This window comes from Prionailurus bengalensis, chromosome C2, assembly GCF_016509475.1.
Source record: "Prionailurus bengalensis isolate Pbe53 chromosome C2, Fcat_Pben_1.1_paternal_pri, whole genome shotgun sequence".
NCBI classification, from domain to species: domain Eukaryota; kingdom Metazoa; phylum Chordata; class Mammalia; order Carnivora; family Felidae; genus Prionailurus; species Prionailurus bengalensis.
This window is the reverse complement of record NC_057350.1, coordinates 94,650,442-94,671,280: the sequence shown is the minus strand read 5'-3', so window position 1 is coordinate 94,671,280 and position 20,839 is coordinate 94,650,442. Positions and strand designations below refer to the sequence as shown.

General features: G+C 39.5%; 1 protein-coding gene across 6 annotated transcripts in view; it reads left to right on the top strand.

Moving 5' to 3' along the window:
* Nucleotides 1–20,839, top strand: part of FNDC3B (fibronectin type III domain containing 3B) — a 363,538-nt gene that overhangs the window by 199,029 nt on the left and 143,670 nt on the right. For all 6 annotated transcript variants that reach the window (XM_043594896.1, XM_043594895.1, XM_043594893.1 and 3 more), the window contains 2 exons: nt 11,839–12,082; nt 15,982–16,272. In XM_043594896.1, the coding sequence (XP_043450831.1) occupies nt 11,839–12,082; nt 15,982–16,272 (535 nt within the window). The remainder of the gene's footprint in view (nt 1–11,838; nt 12,083–15,981; nt 16,273–20,839) is intronic.

The following is a 20,839-nucleotide window of genomic DNA, read 5'->3' as shown; positions in this document are numbered from 1 at the left end:
ATTTCACCACGGCTACTTTCTGTGTAACTTCGACAAATTTTTTCGCCACATATGTGAATACCTACCTGATCGGGTAGAGGTAAGAATTCAGAGAAATGTTAACGTGAGGTCTGTAGCCCACAGTGGGCATTCAGTAAATGATAGATGATATTATGATGAAGACTGTTAGAACAATTTCAGTGAAAGTTTGGCAGACTTTGCCTTCCTAAATGCACAGCGAGACTGCGCAGTACGAAGCAAATTTTTCCTTGCATTGTATACTGGCCGTGGCTGTGGTTTTTCTCAGATTTTTTAACTTCAGCATTAACTTACGAATAATTTATATGTAAAAATTTATTTCTTTTTTTAAAAAAAATTTTAACATTTATTTATTTTTGAGAGAGAGAGAGAGAGAGAGAGAGAGAGAGAGAGCCAGAGTGTGAGTGGGGGAGGGGCAGAGAGAGAGGGAGACCCAAAATCCAAAGCAGGCTTCAGGCTCCAAGTTGTCTGCACAGAGTCTGACGCGGGGCTCCAACTAATGAGCCATGAGATCATGACCTGAACCAAAGTTGAGTGCTTAACCGACTGAGCCACCTAGGCCTCCCAATATGTAAAAATTTCTTAAGCAGATGCCTTGCGTTTTATTTTCCATGCTTCCATAGTAATTTATAAAACATTTTTCAACTGTTACGGGAAAGACTTCATGTAGACCAAAAGATTTAAGCATATGAAAAGAAAATGTGAAACATCCAAGTTAATGTTCTGTCATTTGGGAAACCACTCTTTTCCAGATTAACTGATGTGACTTAAAAACTTCTAATAGTGGTCAAAATAAATGTTCTTGTTGTTATACCACAAGTACATGCTTTCCCTCATTTCATTGTTTTGGGGATTAGTTAATGGGTTCAATACCTGTTGAAATTGTATATATTCCATTTCCCTTGACCAGGGAGAGGCAAGAAATCTATTGAAAATACATGTAAATTTGGGTTGGTCATTCTCCAATGGGGATTGTTTTTAAGAGTTGGCCACAAATCAGAGCCCCTGTGAAGAAATAATGGGGTCTGGTAGGTGGAAGACATGGAATGCTTTTTCTCATTTTGCTCAGCCAAGCTAGCTGAGAGCTATACACATTAGCCTCAACTGCTTGCCTTTGATAGTTAAAACCTGGGACTAAACCAATGCAGGGTTCCACCTTCAACATTGTGAAAATGATGAACAGAAAGAATAGAGGATTGCCCTGTGCCCTGATAGACTGAGAATCAGACCCATGTGGTGGCCAGTCATAAGAGAATTGGAAGCTCTTTCAAAACTTTAAATCCTTTAGGGGCGCCTGGGTGGCTCAGTGGGTTAAGCATCCAACTTTGGCTCAGGTCACGATCTCACGGTTTGTGAGTTCGAGCCCCGTGTCAGACTCTGTGCTGACAGCCTGGAGCCTGCTTTGGATTCTGTGTCTCCGTCTCTGCCCCTCCCCTGCCCTCCCTCTCTCTGTCTCTCTCTATCTCCCTCTCTCTCTCTCTCTGTCTCTCTCTGTCTCTCAAAAATAAATAAATGTTAAAAAAAAAAAAAAAAGACTTTAAAATCGGAAGTTAGGAAAATGTTCCACTATGAACAGAGTGCGTGCATGGCGACTGGGAGCTTCTGTGGAAAAGAGCAGAGGACTTCTATGTCTGTTCTGTTTTAATTCCATTATCAACAGATTTACAGCCACTTTGTTTTTCATTTTATGGCTTATTTTGTCTGAGGAATCAATTACTGACAGGGTTGGCAGTGGTAAATTAATGTGCCAAAGACGTACCCTCCCTCAAAGCATTGTGCGAGTTTCCTCTTTCTGAGCCTTCTCTTTGTCTCCCTGTTCTGCCTTTTCTTTTGGATTTCTGTCCTTTGTTTCTGAGATCCTGACATTGTGGCATTGCAGAGCACAGGGTTAACAGGAGGAAACATGAGCATGAGCGGGCTCTGCGTCTAACCCCCTGTATGATTTTAGGAATAGTTTTATTTATTTGGGCCTTCCACTTGCTTTCTTACTTGGTGATTGTTGGCCTTTCTCCCTTTTAGCATGTAAGTTTCACAAGTCCAGGGATCCCGCATGGCCTGTGCATCCCCGGGTCTCTAGTTCCTTGAAAGGTGGTCTAGCACATAAGAGGCATTTTTCAAACTTTGGCTGGCTGGGGTCATTTTTATTTTGTAGAGGGGGAGGGGCAAGGAAAATGTTTGAGGATCTCTGAGGTTCTTTTCTGATCTAAATTAGATGATTCACCTCTACTGTTCATATTATTCCTTAAAAAGGAGACCCAAGTGAGAATGTAGCTAAGTTTCCATAAGCAATCATTACCAAAATGGTGTGACCTACTCCTTTGGTATTTAGCATTCTATTGACTAAAATGCTGACTAGAATACTATGTGTTACTTCTATAGAAAAATGATAGTTGATTTTTCTTTCTCTTTTTAAGATAGTATTTGTATTTATTTTTTTTTAAGTGTATTTAGTGTTAATGTTTATTTGAGAGAGTGCATGTTCTTGTGCAAATGCGTGGGGGAGGGGCAGAGAGGGAGAGAGAGAATCCTCACCCAGGCACCAGGCCATCACCCTGACACAGGTTGGGCTCAATCTCAACGAAGTGTGAGATGACCTGAGCCAAAATCAAGAATCAGATGCTTAACCGACTGAGCCACCCAGGCGCCCCAAAAGATTTTATTTTTACGTAATCTCCATACCCAACATGGGGCTCAAACTCACAACTCTGAGATTAAGAGTCACATACCTTACAGACTGAGCCAGGCAGATGCCCTGATTTTCATAACAATAATACTGAGACAGTGTCACATGTAGAAATGACTTCTGAATCATTAATAAGGATTAAATTATGCACATTATATTTAACTTCATTGCACAATTATTTTTTTTTTAAACTTAGTAGCCCACATTTGTCATACGTAACAACTGTTTTTGGAAAAACACCTTTGCTCCACTTGTTGGGTACAGAAGGTTATTAAGGTTAGGTGGATTTTATATTCCTGCACACTCTGAAATCCATCTGGTTTATTAACTTAATTTACATTAATAATATAGTTCTTTTGCTCTGTGATAAATATGATCCGAGTATCATCCCAGATTCTTAATCCTCGTGCTGTAGAACCCAATGGTGGATTAGTGAGGCATTTGTAAACGTAATACACAAAATTCAAAGATACACTCTAGAATAATCCTCCTATGTGTCCATGGGCATGAGTGTGTCTGAGACACGGGAGTGGAGAGATGTGATTGGCTCTCTCTTCCGTGCAGATCCATGGAGATGGCCTGGGCTGAAAAAAACAGTGACTACCTACAGATTCCTGTAGTGATATCTTTATTAATATATTAAAATCATCTCGGTTTGGCACAGATAACACCATCAGATCTCTACTTACTGTTTGTCTTCTGACAAATATTCTGTTCCTTAAAATAGCATTTCCATTTAGTGTGAAATACTCATTTGGTCCATTTTAATGAGTGAAATTCTGTAATAATTGTTCTTACTTCTCTAGTGTGCTTATGTGCCATACAGATATTGGGGAAGATTAGAGTTGATTTTTGATCTTCAGATGTGGTTTCTTTTTCATATTTAGGTTGGTGACACGCAACAAAATATGATAGAAAAGGCACAGCATTTCTATAGTACTTGGGTATGAACCTTGACCCCCCCCATAGGTTAAGTTACTTAATTGCTCCTAGAGGTACTTCACCTTGAATTTAGGACCGTGATGTTACCAGAACAGTTAAGTTCTGTGCCGAGGACTTTACAAGCTATTAAATGATATACAGATCACAGGAGTTGTTAGTTACTGTCACCTTTAATTGTTACACCAAACCGATCACTTTGCCATTTTGCCTTTAGCATCAGTGCCCAGGGCTTTATTTCTGCGTGGAGAAGAGGCGTCTTGGCCATGAGCAGTATCTTGAGATCTTAGCTCTTTCTAAGCAAGGACCTCTCTATCCCTGTGGGATCCTCAGGTGGGGCAGTGAGTGTGGTAAGATAGAGCTGGACTTGGTTCTGCAGCTCCTAAGATGTTTCTCACAGCTTGTTGGGCATCCTTTTTATAAAACCTGAAAGGCCTTAATTTACTACCAGTGTCCCCTCAACTACAGCAATTACAGGCTTTACTGAAGGTGATGGGTTAAAGAGATGCTACAGACGACATACCTGTTTCCATCATCCTCTCCAGCTCTCAGGGGTTTAGTTATAAATCACTGGGTAGTTAACCCAGATAGAGTTAGGTGTGTTTAGTAAAGAACTGAAAGTTGGTTTTACTTATATGTATGTGCCTTAGTGGCATTTTTGCGAGATTAAAGATTTACGTAAGTGTGAGTAGCTTGGCCTGTTCCTGTGTGTATAAAGGTGTTGGCATACTGAAAACGGGCAGAAGGACGGTTACTATTTATGCCAGTATCTTCTTATGCTGATCACCTCTGGAGCAGGCCTGTGTGCAAGATTCATGTCCAGAAAAGGACAAATGCCACATAATGCCTTCAGCTTGTGATCCCCTATATAGCAACCTCAGATTTGTATCTGGATCTAACCATTTCTGGCTTAGCCTATACCTAGCTGTTGCATGGAGTTGGCCATGTGGGTTAAAAATTAAGCGCTGGGGTGCCTGCGTGGTTCAGTCAGTTAAGTGTCTGTCTCTTGATTTTGGCTCAGGTTGTGGTCTCATGGTTCATGGAATCGAGCCCCACATGGGGCTCTGCACTGACAGCACAGAGCCTGCTTGAGATTCTCTCTGTCGCTCTCTCTCTGCCCCTGCCCTGCTCAAGTGTGCTCTAAATAAATAAATAAATAAGCAAGCACCAATGGAAAACGTTAACATTTATAGATACAACCGAGTGTATAGGTAAAAATGGGAGTTTTTGTTTATTCATGAATCACCCTTATTTCTTAAAACCTTTGGTTTGGTTACTGGTAAAGCAGATGAAATTGGCTGTTTACTTACCATTGACAAGAACTGTTTGAGAAAAATAATTGGAACTTTTCTTGATTCAGGGGAGAATATTTATTATCAATCTATAACTATTCTGCAGAACAATCTTAAGATGTTATTGAAAGGGTTTTTAGAAACCTAGAAACATCACCAGTAATTCATTTTTCCTTTTGGCTACAAAACCAAGAGTGCTGTATGTCCAAAGGATCTGGTGCTAAACCTGGAGGGTTTATTGTCTAAAGTACAATGATGATGGGATGTTGGAAGGAGCAAATAACATTTCATCAGTGTTAGCCATTACAGATAGGAGAAGGGAAAATGAGAAGTAGGGTTTGGTGTTTTCAACCACAGTTGTAATCTTTAAATTTGAAAAGACAGGAAAAAGTAAGTCAGGAGATTTGGGCAATACGTTCGATTCTGCCACCGTTTTTAAGTCCAGTAACTTAACTTCATCTGTAAAATAGAACAACACCTTGCTCCTATAACTCTGTGCTCAGTCACTCTTTGAATGTTCCTTTATTCCAGTTTTCACTTTCTTCTAATGGCACTTGGGTGATGAAGGGGGTAGTTTCCACCAGGGTAGCAAGAAGGGGATGGGCTAGGGAATGGATGGTCATTAGGTTTCAGGACTCTTGTCTTCCATGAAGAACAGACCTGCTTTTCCTCTTTTATGTTGTTCACTATATTAGAAAATGCAGAGGGAGGGGTTAGTGCAAGAAGGAAACGTGAGAACAAAAGTAACACTTTTGTACTTCTGGTTGGTGATGAATAAAATTCCTCAGCTGCATTTGCAATGAAAGTAGAACTTACATTGGAAATGTGTAATTTTTTGTGCCTTTCTTTTGGTAAAAATTGCATTTATTCAGATTTATTCAGACTCATAAGAGGTTCAGGAATGACAAGTGGGGAATTAACTGGGTTTAGATTAACTGAGATTTTAGAGTAGGATGTCAGATATTTACCTGAATTAAGGGGAAAATTTGATAGTGGATGTGTAAATAAGTCCTGCTAGACCTCAAGTTTAAGCAGAGAAATCCTTCTCTTTCCTTCTCTTTTCTCCTTCTCTTTTCTTCTCTTTTCCCTTTGCTTCCCTCCCCCTCCCCCTCCCCTCCCCTCCCCTCCCCTCCTCTCCCCTCCCCTCCCCTCCCCTTTCTTCTCAGCCAACATTTATTGAAAACCTCCTGTGTGCCTAGGCGTCCTTGGGGGATTTACAGTTGGGCGCAAGAGACAGATCTGTACACAACCTATGCTACAGGACAGAGGTGCTGGTGGACGGGTGGACCCCGGTCTGGTTGGGAGAAGCCTAGACTGTTTGCTTGCTCATTCCTCTTTCCATGCAAGTGTAGTGTACTATTTGGACTTTTCTTCTCCTTGTTCACTGCTTGCGTACTTAGTTTTAGCTGAGACTTCTTTCCTTCCTGGAATGGCCTGGGAGCCCACTTCAAGTATGTCGGCAGCAGTTAGGAATTGGTTTGGAGCCTGAGTTTCACAAAATTGTTGGGTCCTAGTTTTCTGTGTGTGGTCAGCTTAGTGCTCTGGCCACTGCAGCAGACTGGCTGCCCGGCCTCACACCCGGCCTGCATGCATGTGGGTTCATGTGTGTCCGCGGGCCGTCCGCGCTGCCTGCTTCCTGGATCATCCTTGGCCACCTGGAACAGCCTTTGAAATTTTTTCTTTTGTTTCCTACCACGTAAGCTCTTGAGTGTTGTTGCTTGCAACCCAGAAGTAGAAGGGAGAGGGTTGTAGAAACTGAGGCGTTAACAAAAATTTCCCGTGGAGCATTTTATTTCAGTAAGGGGGACTTACCTTCTTTCTCTGTTAGCTATGAGAAAAGACCCTCACCATGTAAGTGTTATCACGAGACGCATTTTAGTGCCTGCGACTCAAAATCGGTCCCTTTGTTCCCCCTTAGCTCTCTGACCTTAGGCCGGTTTGCTGACCCTTTCCTGAGCTTCCTCCTCCTCTTAATCTCTAACGTGGGAATAACTGGATATGCCACCCAGGGCTGGTGGGAGGATTAATAGTAGTAATGGCTAGGTAGGAGTTTTCTGTTATGTACCCGTTACTGTTCCAGGACCTTAACATGCGTTGCCTTATTTCAGATAGAGGGTATTAGAGCAGCAAGTAGTCAATACAGTATATGCTGGTTTGTCTTGAGTCTTTTCACATCTCTTAATAACCCAACTGTTCTGTTTGCTGCGGTTCATTATCTACATCTTTGTTTCTCAGCATTCCTAACTTCTGTATAGTTCTCCACATAACGAAAACTTTGGAGTACAGATTTGAGTGAGAATCTGGTTCTGCAGCCGAACCGGTTCTACATTTTAATCATGCTGTGCCTTGTTTTCCTCGTGTGCGGCAGGGATGCTCCTATCTAATTCTGCAGGAGTGAAGGAAGTGAAATGAAACAATCCATGTCAGGGAGCTGGCAGACCGAGGCACTGGGCTGTGGGTTTCTTTCTCTTCTCCCTCCGCAGGCTGCCCCCGGCACCCCCCCCCCACCCCACTCTTGCCCTTGCCTCCACACTGTATCATTCTGTGTTAATGATTCCCTCAGTCATACTTTTAAAAACACTTGTGCAAGTAGGACAAAGGTTCTCCCTGTTGTGAACACCTTGTTCTCTAGCCTCTCATCCTTGTGTCTAGGCCACAGGTTAGCAAGAAAGAATACTAGGCACGTAGAAGTTTCTCGGTGAATGTCTATCGAGCAGAATAAATGACGCGGTTGAGAATCCAACCAGCTCATATTTGCTGTCAGGCTCTGATAGGTGGTGTGTTTATTTGCTGGGGCTGCCATAACAGACCACCCAGACTGGGTTGCTTAGATAACAGGAATTATTTCCTCACCGTTCTGGAGGTTTGCAAGTTTGGTTTCTTCTAAGGTTTCCCTCCTTGCCTTGTAGGTGACCATCTTCTTTCGGTGTTCTCACATGGTTTTCTCTCTGCGGGTTTGCCCTAATTTGCTCCTCTTACAGCAGTATCAGTCATACTGGATTAGGGCCAGCCCATAGGACCTCGTTTTACCTGAATTACCTCTTTAAAGTCCCTGTCTCCAGAGAGTCACATGCCAAGCTCCTGGGGAGTTAGGACTTCAGTGTACAAATCGGTGAAAGGGAGGGAGTGCACGATTCAGCCCATACAGAAACTAGCACAATGATCTTTTCTAAGGGTCTGTGCTTCTTGGGAAAAGATATGTAAGTGACTACTCTGTTGAGTCACAGAGCTAGAAAAAAAAAAATCTAGATGAAGAATACTAGATTTTTTAAAGAGTTGAGTGATGTTTGAAAATTTGTGACTTTGGAAAAAGCAGTAGTGCGTTCTGATTTCTGAATAGCACTTATGGGACTTAGTGTAATTTTTCTCTTTATATTATTCTTAGACGATAGACATGAATCCTACCAATTTTTTCTTCACTTTTGAACATCCAGTGCTTCGCTCTTAGTATGTGTTAGGAAATGATTGTTGAATTGAATACAGGGGATTTGTCTGTGCCCGGACAATGTCACGATTTCATTCACTATAAAAGCAAATGAATCTGTCTGTTTGATTGTCACTTGTGAAGGCTCATTTTATTGTCTCAGGGTTTTTGGACTGAACTCTTTCTAATATCTGAATTCTTCTCTAGTTGTATTTCTTTATGAACCTAATTTTTAAACAAAGAATGGTATTACCACCATTTCCTCAGTTGTTTATTATTTTGTGCATTGTTATTGCTCCTTGGACTTTTTCACTCTCTGGGGGAACATAGGCAGAATTTCCTTATCCAGACTCAATTTGTTAATTAAATGCATTGCAGTTTGTGTTACAGAAGAACAATGAACAAAATATTCACCATATAGTTTTTACTTTGACTTGTGTTTCTGATTATTTGAGAATTAATATTTCATTTCTTGAAAATATTTTTAATGGTGAGGTAGGCCTTGACTTTAGGTAAGGGATCAGGTTTCTGAAAGCGTCCCATTACTCATATACATGTAAATAGATGTCTTTCACAAATCCCACAGAATAATTTAAGATAATTAAAAATGGGGCTGTGAAACGATTTTCATACATGCAGGCAATTTGTGGTTTCGAAAGGCTAGTTGGTTTTCTAACTAGAAACGTATTTTTTGTTTTGTTTTGTGAAGGGTAATTTATACATCAGATTTACTAATTTTTTGAATTAGTAGTGATACTCATTCTTACAAAATATGGTGGTAAAAAGATCATCTTTTAGTTGTCTTGTATTTTTGTTTTTTCCCCCTGCTAGAATTCTTATCTTTGTTAGTGCTTCTTGTTCAACTCTTTAATGCTTTATTTTAACAAGTCAAAAATCATGATAAAATGAAAATAATTTCTTTTCACTATAACTGCTCCTGTTTACAAGCCCGCTGTTCTTCATATTAAGTGAGGACCCTGTTCCTGGTTTTACTACCTCGGTTGAGTCTGTGGGGCTGGTTGACCATTGGGAGTATTACAATGATGAAAATAATGAATGTTGCAAGTTTCAAGAAAACAAATACTTTGCTTCTTTGAACCTTCCAGTGTCTAGCACAGGATTGATTAAAGGTTCTGTGAAAGAGGAACATCTGGAGTATGCCTTACTTTTGTCTTAATAGCCAGTGGCAGAGTGGGGGAGAAAGAAGATACTATAGAATAATGCATGTTTATATCAGATAGAAAGAAAAATCTGTACTTATACAAAAATTGTACAAAGTGTGCTACCAAATGTTATTTTAGATAATAAAGAAGATGCTAACATGTGTGTTACAATTTCCAATGTCACAGTTTTAAGCATCATTTCACATCTACCTGTAAATCGACAGCCATGCCTTCATAAATGAGGTTAATGTAATTAGCTTGCCTGAACCCAGAAGAGGTTACATTTATTAAAAAAATACATAAGGGGCGCCTGGGTGGCGCAGTCGGTTAAGCGTCCGACTTCAGCCAGGTCACGATCTCGCGGTCCGTGGGTTCGAGCCCCGTGTCGGGCTCTGGGCTGATGGCTCAGAGCCTGGAGCCTGTTTCAGATTCTGTGTCTCCCTCTCTCTCTGCCCCTCCCCCGTTCATGCTCTGTCTCTCTCTGTCCCAAAAATAACTAAAAAACGTTGGAAAAAAAAAATTTTTTAAAAAATACGTAAAAACCCATGTCTGAGGATGACTCAGAATCTTAATTTTAAGGAGTTAATATTGTTTTCTTAATGAACTGTTAACATGACCGTTAATTCTGAAACTATTACATTAATTAGTTCATTAATAAACATAAAGATTTTTGTTTTCTTAACATAAAGACTAATGGCCATTAATTCAAACGAGACCTATCTTATACATCCAAGTACAGACTAATGTTGATAAACTTGCCATTTAAAAAAAATTTTTTTTAATGTTTATTTTTGAGAGAGAGAGAGTATGAGTGGGAGAGGGACAGAGAGGGGGTGGTGGGGATACACAGAATCAGAAGCAGGATCCAGGCTCTCAGCTGTCAGCACAGAGCCCGACGCAGGGCTCAAACCCACAAACCGTGAGATCATGACCTGAGCCGAAGTGGGATGCTTATCCAACTGAGCCACCCAGGTGCCCCTAAACTTGCCATTTTGTATCAAGCAGTGTTTTAAAAAAACAAAGCTTTCACTGTAAATTTTTTTTATTAGAATGTTTTAGACATGATTTAAGTCATTTTATTTTGGCCTGTAATCAGCCTCCTGAGGTATAATGAGAAATCCATTCCAAAATACAAGTGTAATTTTCAGTGTATGTATGTATGTATGTATGTATTTAGCAAACATCCTACCAGTGTGTGCCTGATTGTCTTAAATACTTGATTAGAGCAGCTAGTCTCTTTGGCCCTGAAAGTCCCCTTCCTTGCATGGCCCTGACCCAAGGGTCTTTCTGTCTGCTGTCGCAATAGTACTAATTCTTTCAGGTCCCCGAAGCCCCCCTGATCCTGCCTTTCCCTGTGCTTTTCTCTGTACTCCTCAGCTTTCCCGCTTGATTATAGTATCTGTTGGGTTATTTCTTAGCTTGCATCTCAACAAAAGTGTTTCCTTTTAAACATTTTAAAGCAGGTAGCATGGAGTTGGCCAAACAGGCAGTTAACATTATCATTGAACAGCCTTAGCCGCCTGCCTTGGGGGAACTTAGAAGGCTTTGGAGAAAGTATGGACAGAGTGTTGATGGGCTCACTCTGCTCATGGCAGGTCCCCGTCATAGTATCTGCCTTCACCACACCCATTACGTTGTCAGGATGTCTTGGGAGCACAGGTGTCCATCTTGATTTTGGTACTGTTCAGGTTTTTTACTGTTTAGAATCCCCCCATTTCATCAGTGTCCTTGGTGTCCCAGACTAAATGAAACTTTGGCACTCTTAGGGCCTCTGAAGTTAATGTTCTGCCCTTGTACAAATGGAATGGTCATGCTAAAGCCGTAATGAGTCCAGTGCCATCAGGCCAATCTGGAAAGCTGTGCCCTGTGAAGCACATTTGTTACTCAGAAATCTCTTCTTTCTGGAAAACCACTGAGCCATTAGTTACATTCAAAGTCATTCCTCACATCAACTTAATCACAAATTAAATTCATTGTCTTCGGTGAAGTCTTCAGAAGTCTTCGTGTCTTCTTGGAAAATGTTATGAGACCAACAGGATTTATGATCAAGCTGTTGATCTCTCCGAAGAGTTTTGTGTAATCAGAATCACGTGGTTGATGAAAAGTTTACTTTCATACATTTTCATTGTCAAATGTTACTGTTTCTAAAACTCATTTAGCTGGTTGAATTAGAGAAGCAGAATTCAACATGCACTAATTTTTTTTTTCCCTCATGAGGAGAGAAAATTAAATTAAGGCAAATAATTAAATACTGTATATATTCACAGGATGTTTGCTGATAATACACACGAAACTCTTTCTTTCTGCTGTTTTCTCTAGGTGATTGAAGACAATACTGGAGTCCGCCGGGTGGTGGTCACACCCCAGTCTCCTGAGTGTTACCCCCCAAGCTACCCCTCGGCCATGTCTCCAACCCATCACCTACCCCCCTACCTGACTCACCACCCCCATTTTATTCATAACTCACACACGGCTTACTACCCACCTGTTACTGGACCTGGAGATATGCCGCCTCAGTTTTTCCCTCAGCATCATATTCCCCCTACAATATACGGCGAGCAAGGTGAGTAGATTGCTGCTGGCATCGGGAGCTGTTGAAACTGGTTACAACACAGAAGTAGCTTAGGAGAACCAGAGAGCCAGCCCTTTGTTTCTTCTGGAAGGAGCACAGTAGGAGAGGATCCACCTGCTGTAGAAAGCTCATGGGAAACTCCTAGCTCCCTTTGTCCCGAAGCGTGTCTTAAAAAGGTTACTTTGTGGGGGACAGCTCTTTGTATTTTCCAAAATTCTGCCCCCATTCACCCACCCCACAAAAAGCAGGGAGTGGGGTAGCCACATCTTAGTTTAGTAAGAAATAAGTGATCTGTCGTATGTTCCTGTGTTCCGTTTACATATTTTTAAGTGACAGTGCCCTTAGGTGGAACTGCATTATTTCTAGAAGTAGAAATGGTCTAGAAGTAGAAGAGAAGTTAAGTGTTTTGTGCCCAATTTCCAACGATAGAAGACTCTGAGGTCTCAGTAATCTTTCTGATTCCTGGATGCTCCAGGTTGCAATCTTGGTAGAACTCAGAATCTCCTCCGTGTGGTCCTCCTGCAGCCTGTTTTTACGTGAAGAGTAACCATTTGCGTGGCCACACTTTCACTGGTTGTTAGCCAGATAGTCACCTTGAAATGGGGGAGTCTCACACATTATGTCTTTGTAGTTTTGGCATTGGTGTTGGTTTAGTCTAAAGCCTTTTTCTATCAAAGTGGATACTAAGAAACCAGGTAAGTGAGGGTAAAAATCAGACTTAAATGTCTAAGACTTTGCAAAGTGATTTTCCTCTGGGAATTGAAGCCTTTTATTCCTTCAAACATATTTTTACATTGGTTCAAATATGAGAATTGCTGTTATGCTATTGAGTTTTAGAGTAAGTTATCCCCTGACTTTCTCTCATCAATTATATATGTATATATCAATGAAAAAAATTTTATTAATAAAAAGCAGACTGTCCTCTAACTTAGGGATAGGATTGCATTTTGTTGTTGTTTTAGGGTTTTTGTTTGTTTTAGTAGAAAGAAATTTAGTATAAATCGCAGGAATCAAGTGCTATCGTAAGTGGGGTGTGGAGAAGTGATAGCATCTGTAGCTTTGTATCCTGCCCACGGACATCACACCCCAAAACATCAGACTAGTGAGGAGTTGCCATGAAAACATTTGGATAAAATCCCCCCAAATTAAGTGAATTGTCATTTAAAAAAAACACAAAAAGTATTCAGTGCTTTGACACAATGTACATTAAGTATTTGAGCATTGTCAGAGTTTTCTGATTTGCTCTGAGCTTAACGACCAGGAGCCTTGGTGACTGATCGCTTGGTGAAGAGTTGTGTGCCCTGCCTTGTGTCAGCAGTGTGTTACTAGGAAGCCACAAAGTTCCTATTTTGTAAATGATGTCCTCTGGAATTTTAGATAATAGTTTGATTTAAATGCTCATTAGAATTAAGAAAAAAAATTGTGTCTAGGCTTCAGGAAAAAAAAGAGGGGGTGGCGCCTAGGTGGCTCAGTTGGTTGAGTGTCTGACTCCTGCTTAGGTCATGAGTTTGAGTCACTCGTCAGGCTGGCTCTGTGTTGACAGCTGGGATCCTGGAGCCTGCTTCGGGTTCTGTCTCTCTGTCTCTCTCTCTCTCTCTGTCTCTCAAAATGAAATTAACTTAAATTGTGTCTTCACTTCATAGGGTATTTTGGTTTAATTTCATTATAATAACCTATAATGATAACATACAAATGCAAGTGCCTCATTGATTTCATATTAAAGAAAGCAAAAAACAAAATCCCTTTGCTTTATAGATATAAAGCCATTTATATATTCCCTTACCTTCCTTTTCAATGTGCATATCTAAAAGCAACTTAAAACATTTAATTTCCTAAACCATAGGGTAAAGTCTTCAACGTGCTTTAAAAGATTGTTTTGTTAGTGTCCATGGTTAATATCTTAAATCTCAAGTGTGATGCATTGTGATAGTTAAAAAACATTTACCATCCTTTTTGTATAGTTGGGTATAATTTATTTGGGCATAGGGTTCTATTTGTTTTTTTTTTTTTTTTTCACATTCTCTAGTGCAAATTAATTATCTTGCAAAGATTTGCTTTTTAAAGATCTTTCTTAAGCTATGGGAACAGAAAAAAAATGAAGAGCGAAGCCTTGCCATTGAACACTCGAAACATCGGTTGGGTGTTATATAGGGTGACGGTACATTCCTGGTATGCTTAGGATAGTCCTGGTTTCAGTCTCTTGTACGGAGACATGATTAGGAATGCCAGGGGCGCCTGGGTGGCTCAGCCCCTTGGGTATCTGACTCTTGGTTTCAGCTCAGGTCATGATCACACAGTTTGTGAGTTCAATCTCTGGGATTCTTTCTCCTTGTCTCTCTGTCCCTCCCCTGCGCATGCATGCGTACACTCTCTTTTTCTCTCAGAATAAATAAAACTTAAAAAAAAAATAAAAAAGAAAAGAAATGCTACCTTTCCACTCTCAGAAGTATTCAGTTTGGATGCTAATTTATTTGGTCATTCTGTGGCTATGGGGCCCTTTTCTATTGTAAACATTTAAGGAACCAATCTCTGTGGTATATATTGTCATTTTTATTGATGGCCTAAACTTAATTTTTAATTGATTTAACATTTTTTACTTAAAATGTTTTCTCCTAAGATCATGAAATTATTTTGTAGACTCCCATTCTTTTTTTGAGCCACCTACAAAAATACACATAGTGAAGCCAGGTGACATTTTCTACTCAGTTTGTTTTGCCTCTTGATTACTCCAGAATAGAAGTTTGAGACCACAGCTTACTATGTGTGGCACCAGGCTGCAGAGATGGCCTGTATTTACCACTACTATTTCTCCTTAAACGTTTCCCCTGATTCTTTGAGCTCTGAGTATTTTTAGTGGAAATTTTTCATCTCATCGTGTTAGTAAGTTTTAGTCAAATGTTGGCTCTTTTATTTTTTATGTATTAAAAAAAATGGTTTTTTGAACGTTTATTATTTTTTGAGAAAGAGACAGAGCATGAGCAGGGGAGGAGCAGAGAGAGAGGGAGACACAGAATCTGAAGAAGGCTCCAGGCTTCGAGCTGTCAGCACAGAGCCTGACTCGGGGGCTCAAACTCATAAAACGTGAGATCATGATCTGAGCTGAAAGTTGGACGCTTGACTGACTGAGCCACCCAGGTGCCCCAAATGTTGGCTCTTTTAGATGCCACAAATAACTCTTTAGATTCTGGTTGTTATACTCTTTCAAGTAGAAATGCTATTTTGTCTATAATGATGAGTATATTTTTAAGTGTCTTGATTCTAAGGACATGTTTATGGGGGTATTTGGGATTTTTTTCTGACTTTTTTTTTTTGGTATGCTGCAACTAAAAACATTTTGACAGTGATTTTGACGAAACAGAATGAAATTTTTTATAAATTCAGCTAGATTATGAACTCTTTATGAACAGCAACCTTGTCTTCTTCAGCATTTTCCATAATTTCTGGAACATTCATTAACACACTGTACGGTTTTTAATGATTATTCCTTGATTGGTCAGAAATGAGTGGGAATATTTTATTTTTATTTTACTTCATTCTTTTATTTATGCATTTTTGAGAGAGAGAAAGAGGGGAGAGGGAGGTGGGGAGAGGGAGAGAATCCCAATCAGGCTGTGCACTGTCATTGCAGAGCACGACACAGGGCTCAAACTCAAGAACTTTGAGCTCATGACCTGAGCCGAAAGCAAGAGTCAGATGTGTCTGAGCCACCCAAGTGCCCCAAATTGGGAATATTTTAAGCATGTATTTTATTTGTACATATATAATTTTAAAGGTATTTACTATGGTAATATTTTAAACTTCATCATTCAGGACTCAGGTTATTTGACCTGTTAGAATTTATTATCGAAACTGTAGACTGAGCGTGCATTTGTCATAACCCTCCATTTCAGAAATTATACCACTCTATGGAATGTCAAGCTACATCACCCGGGAAGACCAGTACAGCAAGCCTCCACACAAAAAACTGAAAGACCGCCAGATTGACCGCCAGAACCGCCTCAACAGTCCTCCTTCTTCTATCTACAAAAGCAACTGCACAACTGTGTACAACGGCTACGGGAAGGGCCACAGCGCCGGGGGTGGTGGAGGCAGTGGAGGCGGCAGTGGTGGTGGGCCAGGAATCAAGAAGACAGAGCGGCGAGCAAGAAGCAGTCCAAAGTCGAACGATGCAGATTTGCAAGGTAACGTGCAAAGATGTTTGCCATAAAGCGTAAAACCACGGACACCTGGACATCCTAAAAGAAACGTCTTTTACATAACAATGTCATTTCACGGTGGTTGGTCTTCCTACTAGGAATGACTGGTTAGACCTTCTCTGATCAGCAGAATATTGGATCCTCTCTTTTATTACTACTTTACGGCAGAAATACGTGTTGGTCACAGGTGCCATGTGACGTTCTACGTAATCTCAGTAACAAGTATCTGAACTTGCTTCACTGCAAGGAGACAGGCGGGGAGGAGATCCATAGGAAAACAGTCTTTCTAAGAAGTTGAGGGCTGGTTTAAATCTGAACAGTATAATACTTTATAGAACCAGACGTCATTCCTTGTCTCTGTAGTGAAATTTATCATTGCGGAACAGTAATCTATTTCTTGGTTTCAGGCCTCATTTCTTGTTTAATGCCACCTTTGCATCCTGAATAAAGTACTCCTATCCCAAGAATGAGGTGGAAGAAACAAGGTTGCTACATAGGAGACATCTGCTCAAAAGGACATGTGTGTGTGTGTGTGTGTGTGTGTGTGTGTGTGTGTGTGTGTGTGGTTTTGTTTTTGTAGATTAGTCTTGTGGCTGTAGATCAATTAATTTGGGGAGGAATGTATATGTGCTTTAAATGAAGTTTTTAGCCAAGATTTAGAAACAACCTATTTTGATGCCAAAGGAGTTAAAAACAGGCTCTGTATACAGTCACGTAGAGAAGGCTGACTTAACTGAAGCATGGTAAGGTGTTGTTTTGAAAAAGCCAGGTGAATTAACAAATATAAATATGTGAAGGCATGAGCAGCTATAAAAGACAAGATCAGAAGTGATTATAGCACTCATTAAATATACTCCTTCCTTTTACCAGACCTTATCTAGGTGTGTGTGAGAATGTGTTTGTGAATGAAAAAGACAGAAGTTGAGTATGTTTGATTGTGTACGGAAGGCTGGACTCTTTTGGGGCCAAGGACACGTAGGTCGGACCAGACGTTGGCATCAGCGTTTCCCCCCGTTTTATTTATGAGTGAATTATAGCATTAAAAAGAGGAATAGTAAGGTATAGTAAAAAGTGAATAATAATTTCTCTGAGTAAAGTGTTATTCTTCTAATTTTATCTTTTATTCTTTTCTATATTTTCCAAGTTTCATGTAGTTATCATGTGTTATTCTTAGTCATTAAAGTGTAAGCAAGTATATAAAAGAAACCCAAAGTTCAAGAGGCCTTTAAATAGCTTTTTAGGTATAGTCCTATTTCTGCCATATAAAGTAATTTTTAGTCAACTGATACTACAATTTCTAAGTTTGAAATTAGATTACAATCAATGTTAGAATTTTTAACCAGGGGCATATAAGGGAATTCAAACAAAAAATTAGAAATAAGTTTTTCTAAGGAGAGTTTTAGTTTATAAAAAAGAGAAGAAGAATGTATAAGCAGTCTTCAGAGAGCGTAAGGAGGTTTGAACTTCCTTGATTACATGATTCATTCTCTAATAAGTTTTGCCCTGCCTTACACCGAAAGAGATTTAAGACAGGTGACATAGATATATATAACAGAGTCAGATAGAATAAATTTGAGTAAAGATCTAAGGGGCAAAGAGATAAAGGAAGGAAAATAAGATGCGTCAGGGTTGAAGTTAGGAAATAAAACTAATGTAATTATGGATCAACTATGGCAAAAATAAGTATCTTCCTTCTATGTGCAGTTATTTCATATCATTTGTCTAAAAGTGTAAGCTCCTCTATATTTTAACATACTCCTAGCTGGAAGAGAGGCTATGGATTTGCACTGAAATCTATATGGAAATGTTTGCTAATATCCATATGTTTACAAGCATTTTGGTCTTCTGTGTAATGAATGAGAATATAATTGTTTTGAGCACCTTAAGCTCTTTGCTGTCATGTAGAAAACATTATTATTATTATAAGTTTTATTGCGATGCTAACAGTGAGATCACTTTCGCTGTGGACTTCTGGGAGGGTGTGTGTTGCGATGAAAAATTGGAAAAAAATTTTATCTCAGCTTTAGTCTGAACTTAGTCTATTTCTCCTTTTCCCATCACATTATTTACCTCCTCAAAACCACTCAAACTACAACTCTCCACATGGTTGAGTCATGAAATAAAGAATCAGATGGGGTATTATGTGTTCTACTTCATTTCAGTAAGGATCTGAGGGGTTTATGTATTGAATTTAAAAACTAAGTATTCGTTTTCCCAAATGAATTGGAAATTTATGTCCCGACAAAAACATACACACAAGTATTTATACCCGCTGTGTTCATAATTGCCAAAACTTAGAAGCAACCAAGATGTCCTCCAGTAAGTAAATGAACTGTGGCACATGCAGACAATGGAAACCCAACACTAAACAGAAATGAACTGTTAAAGTATGAAAAGACATAAAGCCACCTTGAATGAAACATGCCAATCTGATGACCATACTCCAAGGAGGTAAAACATCTGGATTCCAAAAACCAAGACATTGAGGAAAGGAATTGAAGAAGACACAAACAAATGGAAAGATATTCCCTGTTCATAGACTGGAAGGATTAATATTGTAAAAGTGTCCATAGTATCCAGAGCAATCTACAAGTTCAATGCAGTCCCTATCAAAATACCAATAACATTTTTCAAAGAACTGGAACCAATGATCCTAACATCTATATGGAACTGCAAAAGACCTCAAATGGCCAGAACAATCTTGCAAAGGAGCAAAACTGAAGATATCACAATCCCCTATTTCAAGATATACTACAATGCTGTAGTAATCAAAAGAGGCTGGTACTGGCAGAAAAATAGACACATAGATCACTGCAACAGGATAGAGAATGCAGAAATAAACCCATGATTATATGGTCAATTAATCTACAACAAATAAGGCAAGAGTATACAATGAGGAAAAGACAGTCTTTTTTACAAATGGAGTTGGGAAAACTGGACAGGTATATGCAAAAGAATGAAGCTGGACCATTTTCTTACACCATACACAAAGATAAATTCAAAATGGTTTAAAGACCTAAACGGGAGTTCTGAAACCATTAACACTCTTAAGAGACGACCTAGACGATAATCTGTTGGACTTGGACCTTAGCAGCGTATTTATGGACACGTCTCCTGAGGCAAGAGAAACCGAAACAAAAATAAACTATTGGAACTACACCACAATAAAAAGGTTTTGCAAACAAAATAATGAAAAGTCAATTTATTGAGTAGGAGAAGATATTTGCAAATGATATATCTGATAAAAGGTTAATATACAAAATATGTGAAGGATGTGTGCAACTCAACAAACAGAAAAACAATACAATGCAAAATAAGAGAGGATTGAAATGGACATTTTTCCAGAGAAGACATACAGATGGCCAATAGGCACTTGAAAAGATGATCACTATTACTAATCATCATGGAAATACAAATCAAAACCATCAATGTCACCTTGCAACAGTCAGAATGGCTAGTATCAAAAAGACATGAAATAACAAGTGTTGATGAGGTTATGAAGAAAAAGAAGCCCTCATGCATGGTTTGTGGGAATGTAAATTGGTGCAACCACTGTGGAAACCAGTATGGAAGTTCCTCAAAAAATTAAAAATATAACTACCATATGACCCAGTGATTTCACTACAGGTTACATACCCAGAGAAAAACACTAATTCAAAAAGATATATGTACCCCTATATTTATTGCAGCATTGTTTACATGAACCAAGATACAGAAGCAACCCATGTGTCCAGTGACACATATATATCATGGTTATACACACACACACACACACACACACACACACACGTGCTTAAATATTATTCAGCCATAAAAAATGAATGAGATCCTGCCATTTGCAACAACATGGAGAGATCTAAAGAGGGTATGATGCTGAGTGAAATAAGTCAGAGAAGGACAAATACCATATGATTTCACTTACATGTGGAATCTAAAAAGCAGGCAAAAAACAGACTGTTAAATAGAACAAAGTGGTGGTTGCCAGAGGGGAGGTGGCTGGGGGATGGGCAAAATTGGTGAAGAGAATCAGGAGATGCAAACTTCCAGTTTTACATACTTTAAAAGAAAAACATCTCCAAATGAATCAGATATTGTTTAAAAATAAAATACTAAGAATAAGCAGGGGAGCCTGGGTGGCTTGGTTGGTTGAGTGCCTATCTTTGGCTCAGGTCATGATCTCCAGTCTGAGTTTGAGCCCCACATTGGGCTCTGTGCTGACAGCTTTGAGCCTGGAGCCTGCTTCAGGTTCTCTGTCTCCCTGTCTCTCTGCCCTTCCCCCACTCGTGTTCTGTCTCTTTCTCAAAGGTAAACAAACATTAAAACAAAATTTAAAGAATAAGCAGATGAAGCAGTGTGCAAACAAAAATAGAATTGAATAAAATATAGTAGACAGAATGAAATAAACTAACATTCTGGATCCAAAACCAAAAAATCAAACCCGAAACAGATCCCTAAACCTCATTTTCAGACCTACCAAAGCAGAATATCTTTGCCTGATCTGGATTCATTTTTGCTTGTTTGTTTGTTTTTTCGTCAATCCTCCACTGGGAAT